General features: G+C 34.7%; 1 protein-coding gene across 3 annotated transcripts in view; it reads right to left on the bottom strand.

The window, feature by feature from the left end:
- Nucleotides 1-1,064: 1,064 nt before the first annotated feature.
- Nucleotides 1,065-21,104, bottom strand: part of LOC107448359 (heat shock 70 kDa protein 12A) — a 65,271-nt gene continuing 45,231 nt past the window's right edge. For 2 of the 3 annotated variants that reach the window (XM_016063523.5, XM_087156964.1), the window contains exons 5-12: nucleotides 19,376-19,653; nucleotides 15,225-15,425; nucleotides 12,977-13,152; nucleotides 10,915-11,136; nucleotides 8,539-8,731; nucleotides 6,968-7,305; nucleotides 4,903-5,273; nucleotides 1,065-3,683 (exon numbers count right to left, since the gene is read on the bottom strand). In XM_016063523.5, coding sequence (XP_015919009.3) covers nucleotides 3,278-3,683; nucleotides 4,903-5,273; nucleotides 6,968-7,305; nucleotides 8,539-8,731; nucleotides 10,915-11,136; nucleotides 12,977-13,152; nucleotides 15,225-15,425; nucleotides 19,376-19,653 — 2,185 coding nt within the window. In that variant the 3' untranslated portion in view covers nucleotides 1,065-3,277. The remainder of the gene's footprint in view (nucleotides 3,684-4,902; nucleotides 5,274-6,967; nucleotides 7,306-8,538; nucleotides 8,732-10,914; nucleotides 11,137-12,976; nucleotides 13,153-15,224; nucleotides 15,426-19,375; nucleotides 19,654-21,104) is intronic. The other variant, XR_015431297.1, reaches the window with a different exon arrangement.

Raw genomic sequence — 21,104 nt, 5'->3', positions numbered from 1 at the left:
ACCTCAAGTGGCCAATATTCAAAGAATTGGGAAATATTTTTCATTAAGAATTATTATAATTAATATCTTGGTAATAGTGTAAACCCCTTTTTATATGAAGTGCAAGCAAATTACGAATGGGTAAAAAAAAAAGTGTGTTCAAATCTGGTAAATAACAGGTTTTGGTTCCACTAAATGCTTATTTCAATGAGTGGTTCATAAAAGCAAAATCTAAGGTACAATGTACCTTTCAAGCTAAGAGGTACATCTGATTTTGCCTCTGAAATCAGAGGTACATTGTGCCTTTCATTTTTAAAGGTACGTTGTGCCCTTAAAATTCAGAGGCACAAACGATCCAAATGTGCCTCTGAAATCAGAGGTACATTGTGCCTTTCATTTTTAAAGGCACGTTGTGCCCTTAAAATTCAGAGGCACAAGCGATCCAAATGTGCCTCTGAAATCAGAGGTACATTGTGCCTTTCATTTTTAAAGGCACGTTGTGCCCTTAAAATTCAGAGGCACAAACGATCCAAATGTGCCTCTGAAATCAGCGGTACAGTTTTTAGAGTGTACAGATAAGAGTAAAAAGTCAATGACTCATTAGCAGATGCCTAGCACTCCAATATCTGTTCACTTCGGAATCTCCGTGTACAGCCGAACATCCCATCAAGTTCTTCTATCCATTACTTCGAATTAAGTTAATTAGTTTGCAATATTATATTTAAAAAAATTCGTCATTTGAAGTTTCATAATTTACCTAGACTAATTATTATATATTTTATAATACCGATGGAGGTTAAACAGAATTTGTAGTGAAAAGTTTTTCCCCGCGGTGTAGCGTCCTCTTAACAACTACTTTGCATTACGCTAACATAATCCAGAGAAAATTTACTTCATTTTAAGAGTTATGAAAAAAATTCAGCATTTAAAATTTAGTGGTTTACTCTTAGCTTACCTGACTAGAAATTTTAAATTACGGACATAGGTTAAACAGAATTCGCAATGATGCGTTCCTCCCTCACTATATTATAGTGAATAGTCAACATCTTTATTTTATTCCATGCGAAAAATGAAAAGTATCACTCTACATTTGAAAATTATCTTTATTGCACAAAAATACAAGAGATTAAAAAATAATTTGAACAATAAATTGGCACATATTTCGGCATCACCCGAGTAGAATATCATAAAAAGAAAATATTCATTCCTTTTACTACACAAATAAATATACATTTCAGAACAAAAACTCTTCGAGTTCATGGAAACTGGTAATGAATCTGAAGCTCAGCACGAATGATATTAACTGTAATCATAACAAGTTTAATTATTTTTATTTCATTAAACAAAAATAATAAATTTTTAGCGACTTAACAAGCAGAGTTTCCGTAATCAGCACCCTTGATATATATTTTTTCAAACCTTGCAAGACATGTAACAAAAAGTATATACTTTTATGGGACACAAATTACTTTTTATTCGGGATATATCTCAAAATGTGCGTTTAAGAAAATGGAAACATCTAAAATTGTGTGTTTAAGAAAATTGAAACAGCTCAAATTGTGTGTTTAAGAAAATAGAAACAGTTCCAAAATGCCTGTTCAAGAACAAAGAAACAGCTCAAAATGCGAGTTTAAGAAAATTGAAACAGCTCAAAATGAGTGTTTAAGAAAATAGAAACAGTTCCAAAATGAGTGTTTAAGAAAATGGAAACAGCTCAAAATGCGTGTTTAAGAAAATGGAAACAGCTCAAAATGTGTGTTTAAGAAAACAGATATAGCATTTGATTCCGTTTTTCAAACTTCTCTTACATAAATTTTTTAACTTAAAAGAATAAACTAATGGATCCAAATAAATCCATAATATGACGTCTTCCATTTGCCAAAATCACTTAGAGCATTTTTTAAAACTAATCTGTTTTGAAAAGAGTTCCGTTTATAAGGTTGTCACGGGTCCTAGTGATATTAAATTGACATTGTACGAATTTAAATTTTTTAAAAATCATTTTATCGTTTTGTGTTTTGAGTACGAAGAGATACTTGAAAAGTTAAATCTGTAATGTACCCGACCCCGAAGTCTGGGACGTAGCCTTGTAATAATTATTTTTAAAGTTTAACAAAGTAAGGAAAAATAAATACAAAATTCTTCGCCTAGTTGTTAAATTTGGGTTGAACATTAAAAAGCATTTAAAGCGCATTTTGACCTGTGACCATTTTCTCAATCACGCATTGTGAGCTATGTCCATTTTCTTAATCACGTATTGTGAGCTATGTCCATTTTATTAATCATTTATTCTGAGCTATGTCTATTTTCTTAATCACATATTGTGAACTGTGTCCATTTTCTTAAACACGTATTGTGAGCTGTGTCCATTTTCTTTATCACGTACTGTGAGCTGTGTCCATTTTCTTAATCACGTATTGTGAGCTATGTCTATTTTCTTAAACACGTATTTCGAGCTGTGACCATTTTCTTAAACAGCTTCCGAAAGCGTTTCTGTTTTTTCCTAGCTCAAAAATATTTTTTTTTATACATTGATTCCTAAAATATACATTAAGGGCGGTGATAAGAAAATACCATATACAGTAACAAAATTTCGAGTAACGTTATTCAGGCTAGATGAAGTGTTTGTTCTCCTGGACTTCCACAAGATACCAAAGGAGAATTGTAAATAACTTCAAAGTATAATAAGAAATAAATTTAGAAACTATAAGCTTATAATTAACTAATAAGCCAACGAACTACGAATATATACACACATTTGAAAATAGTTATAAGCAACAAAATGTCTATAGTAAATGTTTCCCATCGGAAAAATACTTTCAAAGTAATAATAGTTTTCAGTTTTTCATTTCTAAACTACAACGTTCATTTTAAATATTCATTTCTAAATAACATTTATTTTGAAATGAATTCAGTTTTTCGTTTCAAATCGAAGATTTATCTTTCCCATTGGAAAATAGCTTCCAGTTTTTCAATTCTAAATTACATACGAGGCTTTTTCAATTATGGTTTTTCTTAATTAATTTCATAATTTCTGTTTTTTTGATGTAGCTTAGAAATTCAGACAAATATAAAAGTGTTTCTTGTTAAAAATTCTGTCCACAGTTAAAGTTATTCTGCTGAAGAATTCACCTATGAGTACTTTCGACTGAAAAGATATTACCAACGCGTATCCAAACTTTTCTATTCGAAGCTTTTAGAATAACAAATACATCCTAAGTAATCTACACATAATTACAATTCTTTGGACGGCATAAGATAATACAAAGCATTCCAAATAAGACAAAAGAATGTTTGGTCAAGCATTTAGGAAGTCCACTTCCGCTTTCACGCACTTCCCTGTTAAAACATCCATGGCGCTGACTTTTAATTCTGTGTCGCCAAAGATCATGATGGTTTGTATTTCACGTTTTCCGGACTGCTGGACATCGGCGGACTGTGTCTGATCGGACAAGTCCAGGACCAGAGTTCCGCAACGTTTCACTCCTGGGTCAGTAATGAAGTGGACGTCGTCTCTTTCACTGCAATAAATGTGGATGACGCTGCATGATTGGCCACTTCTGGCTGGGGTGTATCGTCTGATGACGGTGTCACCAACACAGATGGATTGATCTGCCAGGACGAATTTGTCAAAGACGTCAGCGCACCACTCGACGCCATCTTTGACGACTAGTTTGTCAGGAGGATGAGATCCGTGGATGAATCTTTAAAAAAAAATAATAAATAGGAAATTAATTAAATGAAACAGAGTAAATATACCATACCTTTAGTTTAATAAAGAGGAGTTTAATAACGTCACAAGATATAGGTAGATCTAATTTTTTGTCCTCTTTTTATTGAGTGTTTTGTTAACAGCGCTTTTAAAATTTATTTTAAAAATCTTTATTAATAAAGTAACAAAATAATACATATACGGGGTCACAAAATAATAATTAAGCGGAAAAAAGGCAACGAAATTTGTCGAAACACTAATGAGGAAGACGGAACAGATAGCATCAAAACTTGATAGCCAAAGGAAACAAGAAAAAAAGAGTTGAAAATACATTATTAGAAACACATCCTAGCATCATTAGACAATCAAACTGGTTTTGATTTTTCATCTTCCTTCCTCTTTAAGTGATTCGTTAGATTTTGCAAGGGTCTCTTTTTCCTCGTTTAAATATTTGCTAGAGATAATACTTATTTATATATACTTATTAATATATACTTATTTTTGTTACTTTAATTTTGAAACATATTCAGAGTCTAAAGATTAAGGGAGTTCGTTAAGGAAAACTCTGAATTTTATATGTAGTGTGTCACAAAAGTTATTTAAGCACTACCAATACATTTCTATACGAACAGCAATTTTTTTTAAAACAATTTTTGAAAAAAAAATCGTACTTCGAAATTGAAATTAAGGCATTACAAAAAATATACAGTGTACTTTTTTTATTGAAAGTTAAAACTGTGAAGGTTATAATTTGTGGCAAAAATTAAACGCTTTTTTTTAAATCAGTTTTAAATTTAACAATAAAAAATAATAACGATGTTTAAAAAATATTTTGTTTTGATTTTCATACTTAAATATAAAAGACATAACGAAACCACAAAAAGTAAAAATTACATGATGACACTAATATTGTGTCACTTCTTTCATGTTTCTTAAGGTCAAAACTTTAAATCCGTCAGTAAAAAAATGCATGTTTATCCAGAGCTAAACGTAGTGTGATTTTGTAACTTTATGCATAGTAATAAAGAGCATATTTAAAGTTTACCCTTCTAACCATTACTAAGTACATTTTAGAGAAAATTCTGATCATTAGAACAATAATAATTATAACACGGATAATTAACTTACTCCACTCACTACGTAAAAGCAATTATTGGATCCGATAGAAGAAAAAAAACTGAATTATTGGACTTAAAAGACAAAATCCACACCTATTTAAGACTCCCACTCCATACGTCAGCCTTGATCGGCGAGAGCTGACCACCGTAGGATCAACCCCAAATTGGACGGCTCCCTTGAGGATGGCCAGACTGACCCCCTGCGGAATGATGACTTTCAGTCTATCCGAAAAGGCGTCACGGATGCTCTTCTGCAGGATGCCCGATTCAGAGAACCCACCCACTAGGAACAGGTAGGTTATGTTTCCCACCTCGCAAGTGTCTAGTACACGTTCCACGTGTATCCGGATGGCGTCCAGCGTAGGTTGGAAGAGACGGAGCATGCCAGATGGTTCAAGCCTCAGCATGCCCTGAGACGACCACTTGATCTCTTTGCTGCCATATTTCTTCACTGCAGCTTCCACCTGAAAAGAATAGACGAAAAATAAACGGGCATGTTCTATAAGGAGCGCTTTTCATACAAGATGCGGCCATGAATATCCAGGACTGATCATTAATGGTACTGAAACCTCTATACCAAGGCATGATTTCATTTTTAAAATCAGTAGCATGGTTTGCTAGTGCTAAGCAGGGTTTATACAATCATTTTTAAAGGGCTATAGCGAACCTTGGTGGCTCAAGAAGTAGAGCTTTCAGCCTTCCAGTGAGGATTCAAAGACAAGCGATGGCTGGTTGATACAAATTCCGCATCCGGTTTGCACCGATCACTGTGCTGACGTAAAATAACTTCAGTAGTAGACGGATCATGGGTTTATCAGGCTAACAGCGGAGGTTCGCGAGAGGTTTTTGTGGTTTCACACTTCATGTAACGCAAATGCTAGTTAGTTCCATCATAAAGTCCTCCACTCCCGATACTTGATCCAGGAGTTCCCTTGTCTTCTGGATTGGGTTTAAACTTATAAGGCTACGTAGTTGAACATTAATAGTCATAAACCAAAATTGGACCGGCTGTACAACAAGGGTTACAAAAATATAAAAAAATATATAAAAGTAATATTAAAATACATTATGTGATACAGAGAATTCAACATAATCGTTGCTGTGTAGTTTATTGCAATAAAACGATCACTGAATGGTGAGTATTAAATATTTTTTCACGTGTGAAAATACTCAAATGCGCGATTTTGAATACGTAAGTAGTAATAATATCATATTTAAAATAAGGAGAGTTTAAAAACGCGTGGAAATAGCTGGGCCGGAAGTAAGGCAACTAACTATAACAAATGCCGAGAAAATGACGTTGGTTTACGTACGAAGTCATAGTTGCGAATTGATTAGTCAAATTTTTAATTCATGTGTCGTAATAAAATGATTTTAAAAATATCGTTATTTTACTTTATGACTGTTGTTGAGCAGCCGACCCAATTTTGGGTTTGGGATGTTCAACTCCGTTGCCTTGTAATTTTGAACCCAATCCAGAAGACTAGGGAACTCCTTTATCAAGTATTGGGAGAAAATTGCCTTCGTGGAGGACATTTTGGTGGAACTAACCAGCATTCGTGTTGCATGGAGAGGAAAACTTCGAAAGCCTGATATGGTTAGGCTGACGGCAAGGGGACTCTAACCCATAATCCGTCAATCACTGAGGATATGTTACGTCAGCACGGTGGTCGGTGCGAGCCGGGTGCAGAATTCGCATCGACCAGAAATGGACCTAGGTACGGTTTTACGTAATATTCTATAGAATATTACGTAAAATATTAGAATATATTTTTATATAAAAGAGTATCTTCATGCATATCTGTTAATCATTACTACTAAGGCTCCTATACTATCAGAGCTGACCTATCAAGCAATATTGGAGCAAAAAAGTTCACAAGTTAACGTTATGTTAGTATTATGCTTATGTTAGCTCTTTGGAGCAAAAATAGATGATGAGTCGGCCTGTCTAATTCAGGGGCTCTAATTACTACTTGTTAGACTGAATTATCATACACTAAAGGAGAATCAATTGATTCATCAATTGAGTTAAAGTGAACAACTTGTTAAATTGAATTAAATTTTTCATTAGAAGGTTAGCATTGGCATTTTAAAACTGGTAATAAATTGCTTATGTGTCAAAGTAACAAAAGTTATCGGGAAAAAAACAGGAACTTACGGAGCTGTTCTTTGTTTTTTTATAGTAGTCAATGAAAGAAAATGGCAGAGCAATGTTGATTGGAGTTATTTTGAATGGACTTGCATTCCTTTTTCTGGCTTCGAAAGCAACCATCAAGTCCACGAATGCTGCCGGCTTTTTAATCTTGAAATGTTCTACGAAGTCTGTGCCGAATATTTCTCCGAGAAGTTTCTCGAACTCCAGATCTATTCCAACTGATCCGTAAGGCCCACCAGTGGCCTTGTGGAGTTCTTTGATGGTTCCGTTTTCATCTGTGATTTCGTGAACAGTAATGTCCACTGTACCACCTCCGCAATCCACAACCATGTACCTGGTACCTGGAATATATTATAAGAAGAAATAAATCAAAAAACTTACAAAAGACAGAATTGGGAAACTTTAATCAATTGATAAAATGCTATTTGTAAAAGGCGTCCCAAAATTAAGGAAAGAAGTGTTAAGGGCTTGGACCAGATTCTTTAATTGTTAATGAAACACATGAGATTAGAACAAACTATAGGTTTATTCCGTTACTTTCCTCACTATTTACCACTCAAAGATCAATATCATACTTGAACTTTTTTAGAAACAGTTATATTGTCCGCAAGGAGCTATTTTTTAGGAAAACTTGCGCTTGTTGGAATGTTCGGAAAGTTATTTCAATTTTTTTCCAACAGAGGACTTAACAACTATATTTTTCATAGCCAATTTCACACTTAAGCAGCGTAATCATAATTCACAGTCTAGTCACATTAATGTGACCACCTGTCAAAAGCCAGAATAACCACCTTTGGCAGAGCTGACCGCTGCAAGGCGTGCAGGAAGAGAGTCAATTAGGTTTCTGAAGGTGCCGGGGCCATAAGTGCCGGGGCCATCAGCGCTGCATTACGCGGTTGAGGATTCATTGCGCGAACAGCCCGATCGAGGTGATCCCACAGATTCTCGATTGGGTTTAAATCCGGTGAGTTTGATGGTCAGGGGAGTACGGTAAACTCATACTGATGCTCTTCGAATCACGCACATACACTGCGAGCTGTATAACACCTCGCGCTGTCCTGCTGGTAGATGTCATCATTCTGAGGAAAAATCATTTGCATGTACGGGTGGACATGGTCCGCAAGGACAGATGCGTACTTGTGCTGATCCACCGTGCCTTCCACAATGATGGGTGCACCCAGTGAATGACAGAAAAACATTCCCCAAACCATGATGCTCCCTCTTCCAGCCTGGATTGACGTCGAAAGTAGGTGGTGGTCACATTAATGTGACTGGGACTGTGTATATTTTGACAGCTGATATAGCAAGGCTTGCTTCCGAAAAAGTTCGATTGAATTTCCCACAGATTCGATTAAATTGAGTTTCACAGTAATTTTTGGTTTGTGCCCTTTCAAATATGGAAAGTGAAAAGCAGAGTTTTTGGCATATTTTACTTTATTACTATCGCAAAGGTAAAATTGCTGTTCAAACAGGAAGCAAATTATCCGAAAAAGCCTAAGATTTTATTTCAAAGCTCGAAATATGGGTTCCACGTATTCTGACAAAAAGATGTGGTATACAAACTATTAGCGTACCTGCATTTTCTATGACTGCAGGCTCCAAACTTCCTTCCAGAGGTTCCTTTATATTTGGCATGGACAGTCTCTGTGGACTGGAGACTAGAGGCACCAACTGATGCTGACGGAGACGGCGACAGAATATAGAAGCAGCCTCGGGCTCTAAGGCTATCAGAAGCTGTTCTGGATTTTCTGGCGATGCTATGCCGGCCTATATGAAAAGAAAACCCATTTGAAACATTGTTTTCACATATTGTGAGAAAATAAATTCGATGCAGCAGTTACCCTGATAGTATACAGGGTATGCATCAAAGTTTGCTCAGAATTTTTGAATGGCTTCCTCTGTAATTGAAGTGGTATAAAGATATTGTAAAGTGGCTATATGCTACCAATTTCGAAGCCCCTGGTGGAAAGCTGTGAAGTTAGCGTTTTCTATCTTTAAAAAGAGACTAGATGGAGAGAGCTAACTACAGCGTTGAAGAATATTATGTCTCGTAGTATACAAAATAAAATATGAAAATTAAATTTTTTTTTAAAAATCAAGAAATTTTTTTAACAGTACCAGACTGCATTTAAAAAGGGCAAATGACAAACTAAAAGAAAGTATACTACAAGCAAATGTTACTGCAGAAGAATAATACAATATATTATTTTTAATTGCAGAATTACTTTGCTTAGAACAAAAAATTTCAACAGCTTCCAGTATGACTTTGTTGATAGTCTACTGAACAATTTATAATAGTTTGAGATCAATATATAGAAACTTTTCATGCTACTGTTGCATTAAAAAAAATATTATGCCAATATCAATTAAATAATTTCACTTCGTATCTACAAAAGTGAGTGTCCCTAATTTTTAGCTAGTCAAGCTAATGGTCGGAGATTTTCGTGGTTTTTCTGCCAATGTAACCCAAATGCGGGTTAGTTCCATCAAAAAGTCCTCCACGAAGGCTAGTTTCTCCCAATGCTTGATCCAAGAGTCCCCTTATCTTTTGGGTTCGGTGAAAAATTACAAGGCTACCGAGTTGAACATTGATATTCTCAAAATTGGGTTGGCTATTCAACGATGATTACAATATAACGAGATATGTTAGATCGAGAAAATTCATTTCTTTCGATGCTTCAGCTGGATTACATTAAACTCCGTGTTTGCATTCATTGCAAATCGAACCCGCAAAACAAGAAGTATGTATTAATGCCCGTATGCATAAGTGATGAGGCAAATTCAGTCCGGTTCCGAAGCGGACTCAACTCATTAGCGGGAAGAAGTCTTCGGTTTGGACTGATACTGCAGTTTTTAATTTTTTTTTCAAACTACTTTCAAAGTAAACTTTAAACATATATACAAATACTTATGTACCCGGTTTGTAGAACGCTGGACTCGTATTTGTAAGAACGGGAGTTCAAATCCAGGAGGAGGAAGAATCCCCGTGTATTAAATAGTGACCGGTGCATGTTAAATCTGTCTGGGGCACAAAGTCCTCGAAGTGCACAAGACAAAGATACCTCTGGGGTTACTGAAATGGAGATTGATTGTCCTCTGGTCCAGGTCAAAATTACGATCTATTGTTGTTTCTAATACCACTTGCCATATGCCAACAAGTCTGCTTGGTAAAACCAAGTGAATTTTAAGGCAGAAGGTGCGTTTCTTGCTCATCAGTGGTGCCATCTATGGCCAAGAATACGGTTCCTGACTCACACATGTCGCAGCCCGTTCATAGAGCGGACCCATGCACCATTTATACATCCACAGATCGTTTTTTTTTCCAATGGCAGGCACTGAATTTCAATCTTTGCCTATACTATGCCAGAATTGTTGCTCATTTCGCGTTACCCAGTGGCGAGCAACATTGCCCACGCCACACTGCCACAAACCCGTTATAGGGTGGGCCACATTCACACATCATACACACAACAGAGGACAGCACAAAGAGAGAGAGAAACATCCATGCCCAGAGCGGGATTCGAACCCGCAGCCTATGGCTTCGCAGTCAGGCACGCTAACCGCTCGGCCACCTGGCCGGCCATCCACAGATCGTAATTTTGACCTGATATTTAGCCCCTTCACTGAGATGACTTGACCAGAGATGAGACCCGACACATTTAACGTCAACCGGTCATCATTTACTACACAGTGACTCTTCAGCCGGCTTCAACTGTTAACCTAAGTCACGGAGGTGAGCAACATTACCCCCCTCACTCTGCCATAGATGCCTGTCCATAGGGCAGGTCACATCACACAAGAAACATCCATACCCTGAGCGGGATTCAAACCAGCAACCATTGACTTCACAGTCAGGCACGCAAACCGCTCGGACACCTGACCGGCACACACGCTTTAGTGGGCTTCCTGTATTGATTGAACAATCTTTCAAGTATAAAAAAGAAGCTTACTTCGTATGAGGCATTTCTCATAAATTGTTTGGCAGGCTGTCTCCAAATGGCAGGTACAGTGACCACCCATCGGACATCATCGTTGAGGATGGTAGTCGCAGATTGGTCACTCAACTCCTGGAGAGCGTGCTTTCTGAAGTATCGCAGTGCATGGGCGAACACTGAGAGGGCGGACACACCTTGACCATTGGCTGCATGGATCATAGTTTCTCTGCTCAGGTGCTGCAATAAGAAATCTTGTTAAGGTAAATATTATTTCCAGACTCTGACTCTATGTTAAAATATTTGTCTGAAATTGAATGAGAATGTTCATATCTTTATATCATTGCAGTTCATGCACTTTTTTTCATGTTTATTTTAAGAGATTAAAGAACAAAAAGGTTTTCTTTCATTTTATTGATAGCCATAATGCTAATAGTACCAAAAATTAATGAAACGATTTTATAAACGCAGTTAAAAATGCATTAAAATTTAATTAATAAGCGAGTAAAAAAATATTATAGTCAAACGAATCAAAACTGAGGAAGGCAAAACGGAAAACAGCAAACTCTGCTTGATTAACGAAAATAAGTTATGGGAAGCTATAACGCGAGATAAAATTTTTATTACAAATCCTATTTAACCTCCATAACTTATTTAAAATTCCAAGTATAGAGAAAGTGAGTACATGTAATAAGTATCAATTGCTGAAAAAGAATTTGAAAATATCAAAATGAAAACACGTTATGAGAGGATAGCTTAGGATTAAGCAATGGAAAAGTTCTCTTTCAATTTGATATTTTGAAAATTTCTTTTTAGTATTTAAGACTTCATGGCTTACTCTAGGTTTGGCTGAACTAATCTATAAATTTTAAATTACTTACGGAGGTGAAAGAGAAGTTGCAATTAAAAGTTTCTCTCTTCTTGCGATGAAAAGTTTTCTTAAGACGCTATTACCGGGAACTACTTCAAGTTACATCCAGCAATCAAACATGTTTTAGTTTATTTTATTACAGTCGTCGCACATCAGACCCAATTTGAGTTTACAACTACCAATGTTCACCTCCGTAGTCTTGAAATTTTGAACCTAATCCAGAAGACAAGGGAACTCCTGGATCAAGTATTGGGAGAAATTTGCCTTCATGGAGGATTTTTTGATGGAACTAACCCGTATTTGTCTTAGATGGAGAGGAAAATCACTAAAACCTCCCATGGTTAGCTTGACGGGAAGGGGACTCTAACCCATGATCCGTCTACCACTAAGGATATTTTACGGCATCACTGAGGTCGCTGCTCTGCGAGCGGTGTCCAACCTACATCAACCAGGGTTTTCCCTGGAGTTACTTCTGCCTCTCTTGCCCATTTTTCCGACGTGTTGCCATGGATTGCCACCAAGCCTACCTTTTTGAATCCTCTTTTTCTTTTGCTGAGAGGTCACGTGCGCGCACTTAGTCTACAGTATTCTCCGGATGCCCCCTTTGATGGATACGGGATGAGGCTTTGATGATGATCTGGTCGGTGCGAGACGGTTGCGGAATTCGTATCGACCAGCCGTCGCTGGGATTCGAAAGCGGTTAACCTCATTGGAAGGCGAGTGCTCTATCCCCTGAGCAACCACGGCTCACCAGACAAGGTATCATGTTTTTCATCCTACGTTGAATCACTAGTGATCCGACAGATTTCGATAATGTGTTCTCTCTTCAACGCTTAAATAAAAATTTGCGTCTATTAATAAGGATGTTTTTTTTTATTTATTTACTTATTTCACTTTCAGTTTTTATGACAGTTTTAAATACAATATAATCTAAGAGGTATCAAACCATGCATATAAGAATATTTTAACAATATTTTATCCAATTTTCATCTAAAACTTTAGAAACCGTGGAGATTTTACGATTACGATTTTTAGTAAGAATATTTCAACAATATTTTATGCAACAATATTATTTCATCTAACTATAACCGTGGAGAAGTGATTTTTGGAGACCCTTAAGAAAAAAATTATTTTTGAATGAAACAACGAACATTGGTATTCTCAAAACTGGGCCGGCAGTTCAGATTATAAATAAAATAAATTGCTAACCTCAGTCTTATGCAGGGTCATCTTGAACTTCTCGAAATAGAGCCATCTTTTAGAATCCTCTGGCTCTAAATCGTGGTAGAAATCTCTGGCTGCGTACCCAAACGAGTGAAATTTTTCATCTGGATCCAAAAGAAGGGTAGTGGGTGTTTTCTGATTTACCACGCCTGGATCACCCCCTGAAAAAAAGGAAAGTCAAGTCAAAGCAAACACCAGCAAACAATCAAAAATTAGTGCAAGCATTTTTTTAATACGATACTTTGCAAACATTATTATTCGATACATCTGTTAATGCGATTTATAATTAGTAATAAAGAATTATGCACTTTATAAATATATTAACCCTTTGTGGCTACATATTTAAAATTTATTCGGTGGGGTTAGTAGGGCGTCGGGCCAATGTTCAAGAGGGCATGAATTCGATCTCCTACCACCGAAGTATTCTCGTGTAGCAAATGGTGACTGGTGCACGCTAAATCTGTCGGGTCACAAAGTTCTCCATGTTTCCATAGCAAATCTATACCTTTGAGGATGCTGAATTGGAGTTGGATGTTCTCTGGTTCAGGTCGAAATTACGATCTATGGATGAATAAATGGATGCTTGAATAGGTTCGCTTTGTAAACGAGCTGTGACGTATGTGTGGCAGAAGTCATATTCTTGGTCATAGATGGTGCCACTAAAAAACAAGATACGCACCCTCTGTTTTGAAATTAGCTTGGTTTCACTAATCAGACTTGCTGGTATTCGGCAGTGGCATTAGAAACAACAACAAGAGCAATAGCGTTTTTCTTTTTAAAACAGAATTTATTTTTTTTTTCATTATATAGGGTGTTTATAAAGTCCCGGACCCAGTTTGATGTTTAATAACACATAAAATAATAAAGATAGATTAAAATTAATAACATAAATGGTTAGATAGACTCAAAAAGCTTCATGACCCTTGTCAATGAACTTCCACGTGTGCACCCTTCGTCGCACGGAGAATATCAAGTCGATAGTCAATTTCACGCCAGGTATCAGCAGGCAGGTCGGCATCCACAGAGGCTATTGCGATTGTAATTCTGGCTTTTAGATCATCAATGTTCGACATATATATATCAGGAGATCATCAGGTCATATCAGATGACCTGGGTGGCCAAGGAATTGGACCTCCTCGCCCAATCCATCTTCCTGGAAAATGGTCATTCAAAGAACTACGAGCGATGATACCCCAATGAGGTGGTGCACCATCTTGTTGCAAAAAGACATGTGGCTGAAGCTCTTCTAGTTGTGGAAATACGAAGTTTTCCAACATGTCTAAGTATACGACGGATGAAACCGTCTTTTCTGTAAAAAAAGAAAGGCCTAATGACTCTGTCGTGCATAATCTAATCTAAATTCGGCCAATTCGATTTCAAAACTGTCTTTGCTTTTGTCTCATTCTAAATTGTACTTAGCATCTCCTAATATGAAAGCTTTATTTTTGGTCAAAATTCTTAAAATATATATAAAGGTTGATGTGAAACATCCTATATTCCTATGCAAGATCTTGTACAGTACAAGTTGTACAGGATATTCATCCTAAGATATATCCATAAACGGGTAAAACATAAGACAGTGAAGTAATGCATTAAAAGAGTCCCAGTTTGAAACGAAAGAAGTAATTAGGCACACTTGAAAATTGTTTTGCAAATATAATATTTTTATTATTTTTGTAATTAGAATTTTAAACCGCTATAGGGATATTTTTCGTAGAAACATTTTGCTTAAGTATCGTAGGAATTGAGATAGATTTATTAAAAGAAATTCAATTTCATTGCCGAAAATAAATTTGATTATTAAGACCATATTTTTTAATGGGAAAGGATGCGAGATTTCACTTACTTTAAAAAATCGGTCACGTGATCAAAAATAAACAAATTTATGAGTTCTGTGTTTATAATTACGAATAAACTCAGTGAGAAATGATTAAGTGAAAGGGCACACAACACTAAGAGAAAATAGGTTCAAAGTGCCCGTTTCTCATCTTGACCTTACACTAACCTTCACTGTTTACCACATTAGTATATATTTTTGTATTTTCTGAAATTACCGATAGATGGCCTTAAAAATCGAAATTTAAAAATTAATGAATTTGGGGGTAAGAATACTTAAAATAAAATGATTTACAGTGTTCAATCCCTTCCCTTAAAATTTAAATGCTGCTGAAAACGATTTTTTTTTAAAATTAGTTCTCCGTTTTATTTTTATTTATTTACTTTGTCAACTTACCATCCCATTTTCGCATCATATGGATGTTGTCGGAATCCTGAGTGAAACTGAAGGCATATCCACTGTAAGTCGTTCCAAAGTCGATGGCCACAACAACGAAATAATTCTGTTGTGGAGATGAACCGCATTGGCTTCCAGCTCTGTTTGACGCATCCGTGGAATGGCCATTGAACAGTGGATGAATGCCGGACGAAATGACATCTAAAAAGATAAAAAAAAATTTGCAAAAACTATACTGTACAATAACTGCTATTCATATCATACAATATTAATCAATTGTTTAAGTAAAACTGACAATTCCATTTCGTCGGATTACTTCCATAAATACAACGCATTTCTTATCTTAATTCGAGAAAAATCCTTTTAAAATTTAAACAGTAGGGGTTGAAGTAAAAGTGTATCGCATAAACAATGCTTAGTTACAATATTTTTTGACAATTATTTTTTAAAAATTTAACATTTAATTAAGACTAATTAACGATTTTTTTCTAACTTTCCAAAATCAGCTTTTGAGCGGTCAAGGTGTGATTCAAGGAAGTCTATATGGTAAAACATGAGTCAAATGAGGATTCAAGGTGTCGAAAGATTTAAATCTTACGACGTTTCAATTTTTTTTTTTTTAAAGAATTTTTAAACTGTAGAAGAAAAAGTCAAAGCATCAAAAGATTTAATTCCTTCGATTTTCAGATTTTTAAAAAAAAAAAAAAATTCTAAAAATGTAGAGATTAGGGTATGGGCATAAATGAGGATGAGAATTAAGATTCAATGTGTTTGAAAGATTCAATTCTTTCGACGTTTCAATTTTTTTAAGAAAAAGTTTCAAAATATCGAAAAATTAATTCAAGCAATCGAAGAAACTTTATTCCTCCGACATTTCAATTTTTTTTAAAGAAAGTTTTCCAAAATATAGAGGTTACGGTGAGGATCAAACGAAGAGGAAACTTAAGAAGAAAATTCAAGGCATCGAAATATTTAACTGAATTCATTGCAGTCCTAGAAAGCCGAATTTTCCTTTCTGTGGACTTTCTTCGGAAAAGATCGTGCATCCCGATGATAGGGATTAAATTTATAAAAATACAATACATCTTCGAACTCTTACTAACATTGCAATTCAAATACACATAAACTTTTTATTAATTTCTCAATTCAGGAGAAGGCATCGCTTCGCTTAACAACGCCCGTTATTTCTTCGCATTCCTCCTTGTTTTTCACTAAAAATTCGTTGTTAATACAATTTTTATATTTTTACATAAATACATTTTGTTAATGTGTTAACCATAACAAAATGAACCGTAACAAATTTTCAAAATATTTCGTATTTTGGAATAATTCCAAGAATAACCAGATAATTTAAATATTATCCTTCATCATTAATTTTTTTATTTATTTATAAATGTGGGAAGTCGCATGACCCAAACATCTCTAAATTTATAAAATAATTCTCTTAGTATTTCTTTAGAGAATATTGGAAAAAATATCAAAAACTGAAAGTATCTTCTTTTTCAATATTATAGGGTACTGTATTCGACACATAAACGAACGAAACTCTCACGATTTTATTTTGTATTTTATAACCATCGCTGAACATCCGACCCAATTTTGGGGTTTGCGACTACTAATGTTCGACTCCGTAGCCTTGTAATTTTGAACCTTATCCAGAAGACAAGGGAGCTTCTGGATCAAGTATTGGGTGATATTTGCCTTCGTGGAGGACTTTTTGATGGAACTAACCCGCATTTGCGTTACATGGAGAAGAAGTCCACGAGAACCTCCTACGGTTAGCCTGACGGTAAGCCTGATCCGTCTACCAATGAGGATATTTCACGTCAGCACTGTGGTCGGTGCAAACCGGATGCGGAATTCGTATTGACCAGTCATTGCCGGGATCGAACCCCTGTTCACCTCATTGAAAGGCGAACGCTCTATCCCCTGAGCCATCGCGGCTAAAGCTTTCACGATTGTGGTATTTTCGACAATAAATATCAGGAGCCAAGATATTAAATATTTGAATATTTGTACTATTTTTGATACATAAACTTTTTTGTATCAGAGGGAGGAAACAGTAATTTCAGAGATGCTGTGAACTTATATTTTTGGGAGAATGGAAATTCTCATTTTTTCTCGAATGAAATTCCTAATTTGACCGAATCATAAATTAGCGACTGCAATTGTTTTTCCATATAATAAAGAAACATCAAGAGAAGAATTTTTTAAGCCTTCATTTTTGTTTTATCATCAGACATAAGAATACAAAACTGCAAAAAATTACAATTTTACTGAGAATAATTTTAAAAAAAATCCGATTTTCGTAAATATGCCGAATAGCCAGACAAAATTTACCGGAAAAATCTTAGTTTCGTTTATAAAAATGTCGATATCTTTTAAATATTTAAGCTAGTTTTACGAAATTTTATTCGGTTATTTCATATAATATCCTAAGACATTAATACATGTTTATTGCTATATTTTCTAGCACAGGGTGTTCAAAAACACTCAATTTCTTTTGAGATTCGTTGCCATCAGTTTCTCAAACCTCTAAAAGCTTCTTAACTGTATCTCTTAGTAAATCATGAGAAATTTTAAAATGTCAGAAACTGTAAGAATCCCTACCATTATTGTAGGGTAGTGTAGGAAAAAGGAAATACTGAAAGTTCGCTCGTTTCAGTGCGAAAAATATACTGTATATTATTAAAAATCTCAAATTTAAAAGTTTGCCTTTTAAAAATAACGTATATTTTTTAAACTTCTTTAATTGCTTCACTAAAAGTTTTTGTTAAAAAAAAATAACGCATTTTGAAAACCGTGAAAGTAAGTTCTCTTTAAAGTTTATGCTTTAAAAATACTACACAATCTGAAAATGTGTGATTTTTTTCCTTATTTAAGATCATGTTAGAAATGACAAATGACTTTTTGACAAATTTACAATTTAAAAAAAATTTAGATCTCATTCTCAGTGCGAATGATATGATCTTAACAACTTATTATCTGGACAAACTATTTCAGCGGTTGCTCTCATCTTGCTCGAAAACGAAACACACATCACCTAAATCTCTGGGACAAAGGAACACAAGTTTACTAGTGTTATTTGTGTCTATTACCCTATCATTTATTTTATTAAGTTTCAAGGAATTGTAACTAAAATGTAAGAATTTTAACTGAAAAATGCTATTATTAAATTTCAATTGGGGCCAGTAATTTTGATCCTATCAAATTTTGAATGCTTTTATTTATTTGTAATAGGCATGTTAATATTTTTATCCTCTCAAATTTCTTCAATTTCTAGTCATTGTTCTTCTGTTATTTTTTCTTTTTTTTTAATTTTTAAATAATCTTACTAACATAAAATATATACATTTATATTAAAATATATATATCACTGATCAGATATTATATAGTAAAGATTTTTTTTTTTTTTTGGAGTTGGGACGATATCCGCCGAGTATTTGTAGTTATCGAAAGATTAATTGCAAAATATTAAATATAATTATGCTCCTGGATATGCTGAGATCATTCAGTTGATTTAAACGTATGTAATACTTTAAATTTTAGAAGTTATTACTCGTTACTAACATATCATCCCGTCGAGCAATTTTGCAAGATGTGAAATCGATCGCTAAAACATCGCTTTAGCGCAAATATTGGATAACCACATATTACAATATTAGATCAAGTATATGCCTTATGTAAATGGGTTTAGCGCAAAATCCATTTATATTAACCAGTAAGAAAATGTGTTTTTGTGAATTTTTTTTCTCATTTTGTATTTTGTCAATGTGAAAATAAATTTGGAAGTAGTTCAATTTAAATATTTTCTTATTTTTGTATGCATTAAGTTATGTTTGTATCAGGTATATATTTTTTTAAACCAATTACTATATATGTGAAAATAAATTTCAAAATCTCCCGAATGAATTTGGCGTCATGTTGGCGAAAATGATATACGGGATGATAAGTAAGTACTTAATATTATGTAAAAATCGTTTCTGTGAAAATAATTACTTATTTCGATTGCCAAATACATTAACTTATACATTTCCCCCTACACAAATAGAGGATCTCTTAAACACTCTAAATTAAGGCACCTCTAGATCTGCAAATCAGTCTTTATGTTCAAACAAAAACAACAAAATATTAGAAAAATCATAACTTACCATAGTGGCTGTCGCCATTTGATTGCTTGAATCCTCTGGGTAATGAATCATAATTTCTTGGCGGTTTTGGTGGCGCAGGACTACCGGCTCGGGTAGTTAGATTACGTGACTTCTGGTCATTAGTCAAAGACATAAATCGCTTCGAGTCTTCTATCTCTTCCCTTCCCTTGTATTTTTCGGGATAACTTCCATTATTGGAGGACGGCAGGAGCTTTTCGTATTTGCGTTCACTTAGCAGCATTTCTTCCACTAAATTATCTGACTGAAGACCTTGATCTCTAAACATAGACAACAAGAATCTCGTGTTATTAGGCGAGAGAAATTCCCACACATAGAAAATGTATCAGCTAACTGATCCAAGAAAAGCAAAAAATCCCCTACGGGTATATGTTACCAATATTTGCCAATTTAATCCAAGGGACACACATCACTGATCAAAACAAATAACTCTCTTTCTATAGAAAACGATATTTTTTAGAACGTTTTAGAATTTCAAAACAAAATGGCGCAATGGTTTAAGCCTTAATTTAGAACTTATTTACTATAAATATAAGGATATTTCGATTTCAAATTTCATTTACTTGATACATTTCGTCGAAAACGACATTATCACCCCCAAGTAATAACACAACTGATGGAAACGAGAAAGTCGTCTGATTGCTCATCCGGGCGAGACGAATGCATTTTTTGAACTTGATCATCAAAAGAAGTGTAAAAAAAAGTAGGCAACCTAAATGCAGATCACAATAAACACCTTATAAGATACGTGTGAAGCATTTCACATTAAGTATCTAATGATCTCCCCAAATGATATGCCACCATCCTTTTTAGTGACACGAAATATTATAAAAAGGGTCAAATATTTATGCGCCAAATTACATCAGATCGTCCCATTCGCGTGTAGTTAACGTGAACTCTTATTACGTCATCATTCTTCCGTGACCAACTAATGATATCACGATAGTATGTAGACCCCTTCAACTAAACAATTCCATGGTTCTTCATGAGCGTGTATGCAAAAAAGCCGTTGGAACGCTATTGTAATCGTATAAATTAATACGCCGTGCATGTCTGTATAGACAGATAAGTGTTTTTATAAACGCATCACTTATATTAATTTGGGCTTAATATCACTCCGTTCAATTTGTTAAGACACAATTTAAATTAAAAACAATTCATGCGTGTTTTGGAGTTAATTTTAATTATTAATCAATGTTCCATTTAATTATTTATAAATAAAATTTTATTTCAGTTAGTGAAACGATGAGTTAGGAAAGATGTTGCACAGACTGAAATACGGAAGAGGTGTGAAAGTCTTAGCTGCATAATGTTCGATATCCCCGTATGATCGTATTTTTATATACCAAAATGCTATTTTGATTGTCAGCTGGCTCACTACAAATATGACAGTTAAATGTTCTGAAAATAGACACAAAAATGTACTTTTTTCTGAAAAAAACACTTTTTTTTCTTCTTTATCATAGATTCTAATTTTAGGTCTAATTGTAATCTAGATACTATCTGGATTCTAATTTTAGATCCAATTCTACATTTCATTTGATAGATTTAAATAAATTATTGGAGGGTAGCCATAATGCAGCAATTCGAAAAATATGGTCTTAATACTTTAATCATGATGGCTCAGTGGTTAAGGCACTGAACTGTCGTTGTGAAGAACTGCGGTTCGATCCCTAGTGACGGCTTGAAGCCCACCCAATTTATGATCGAT

The sequence above is a fragment of the Parasteatoda tepidariorum genome, chromosome 2 (assembly GCF_982258835.1).
Source record: "Parasteatoda tepidariorum strain Cologne lab strain chromosome 2, Ptep-v5.0, whole genome shotgun sequence".
NCBI lineage: Eukaryota > Metazoa > Arthropoda > Arachnida > Araneae > Theridiidae > Parasteatoda > Parasteatoda tepidariorum.
This window is presented reverse-complemented; position numbering and strand designations above follow the sequence as displayed.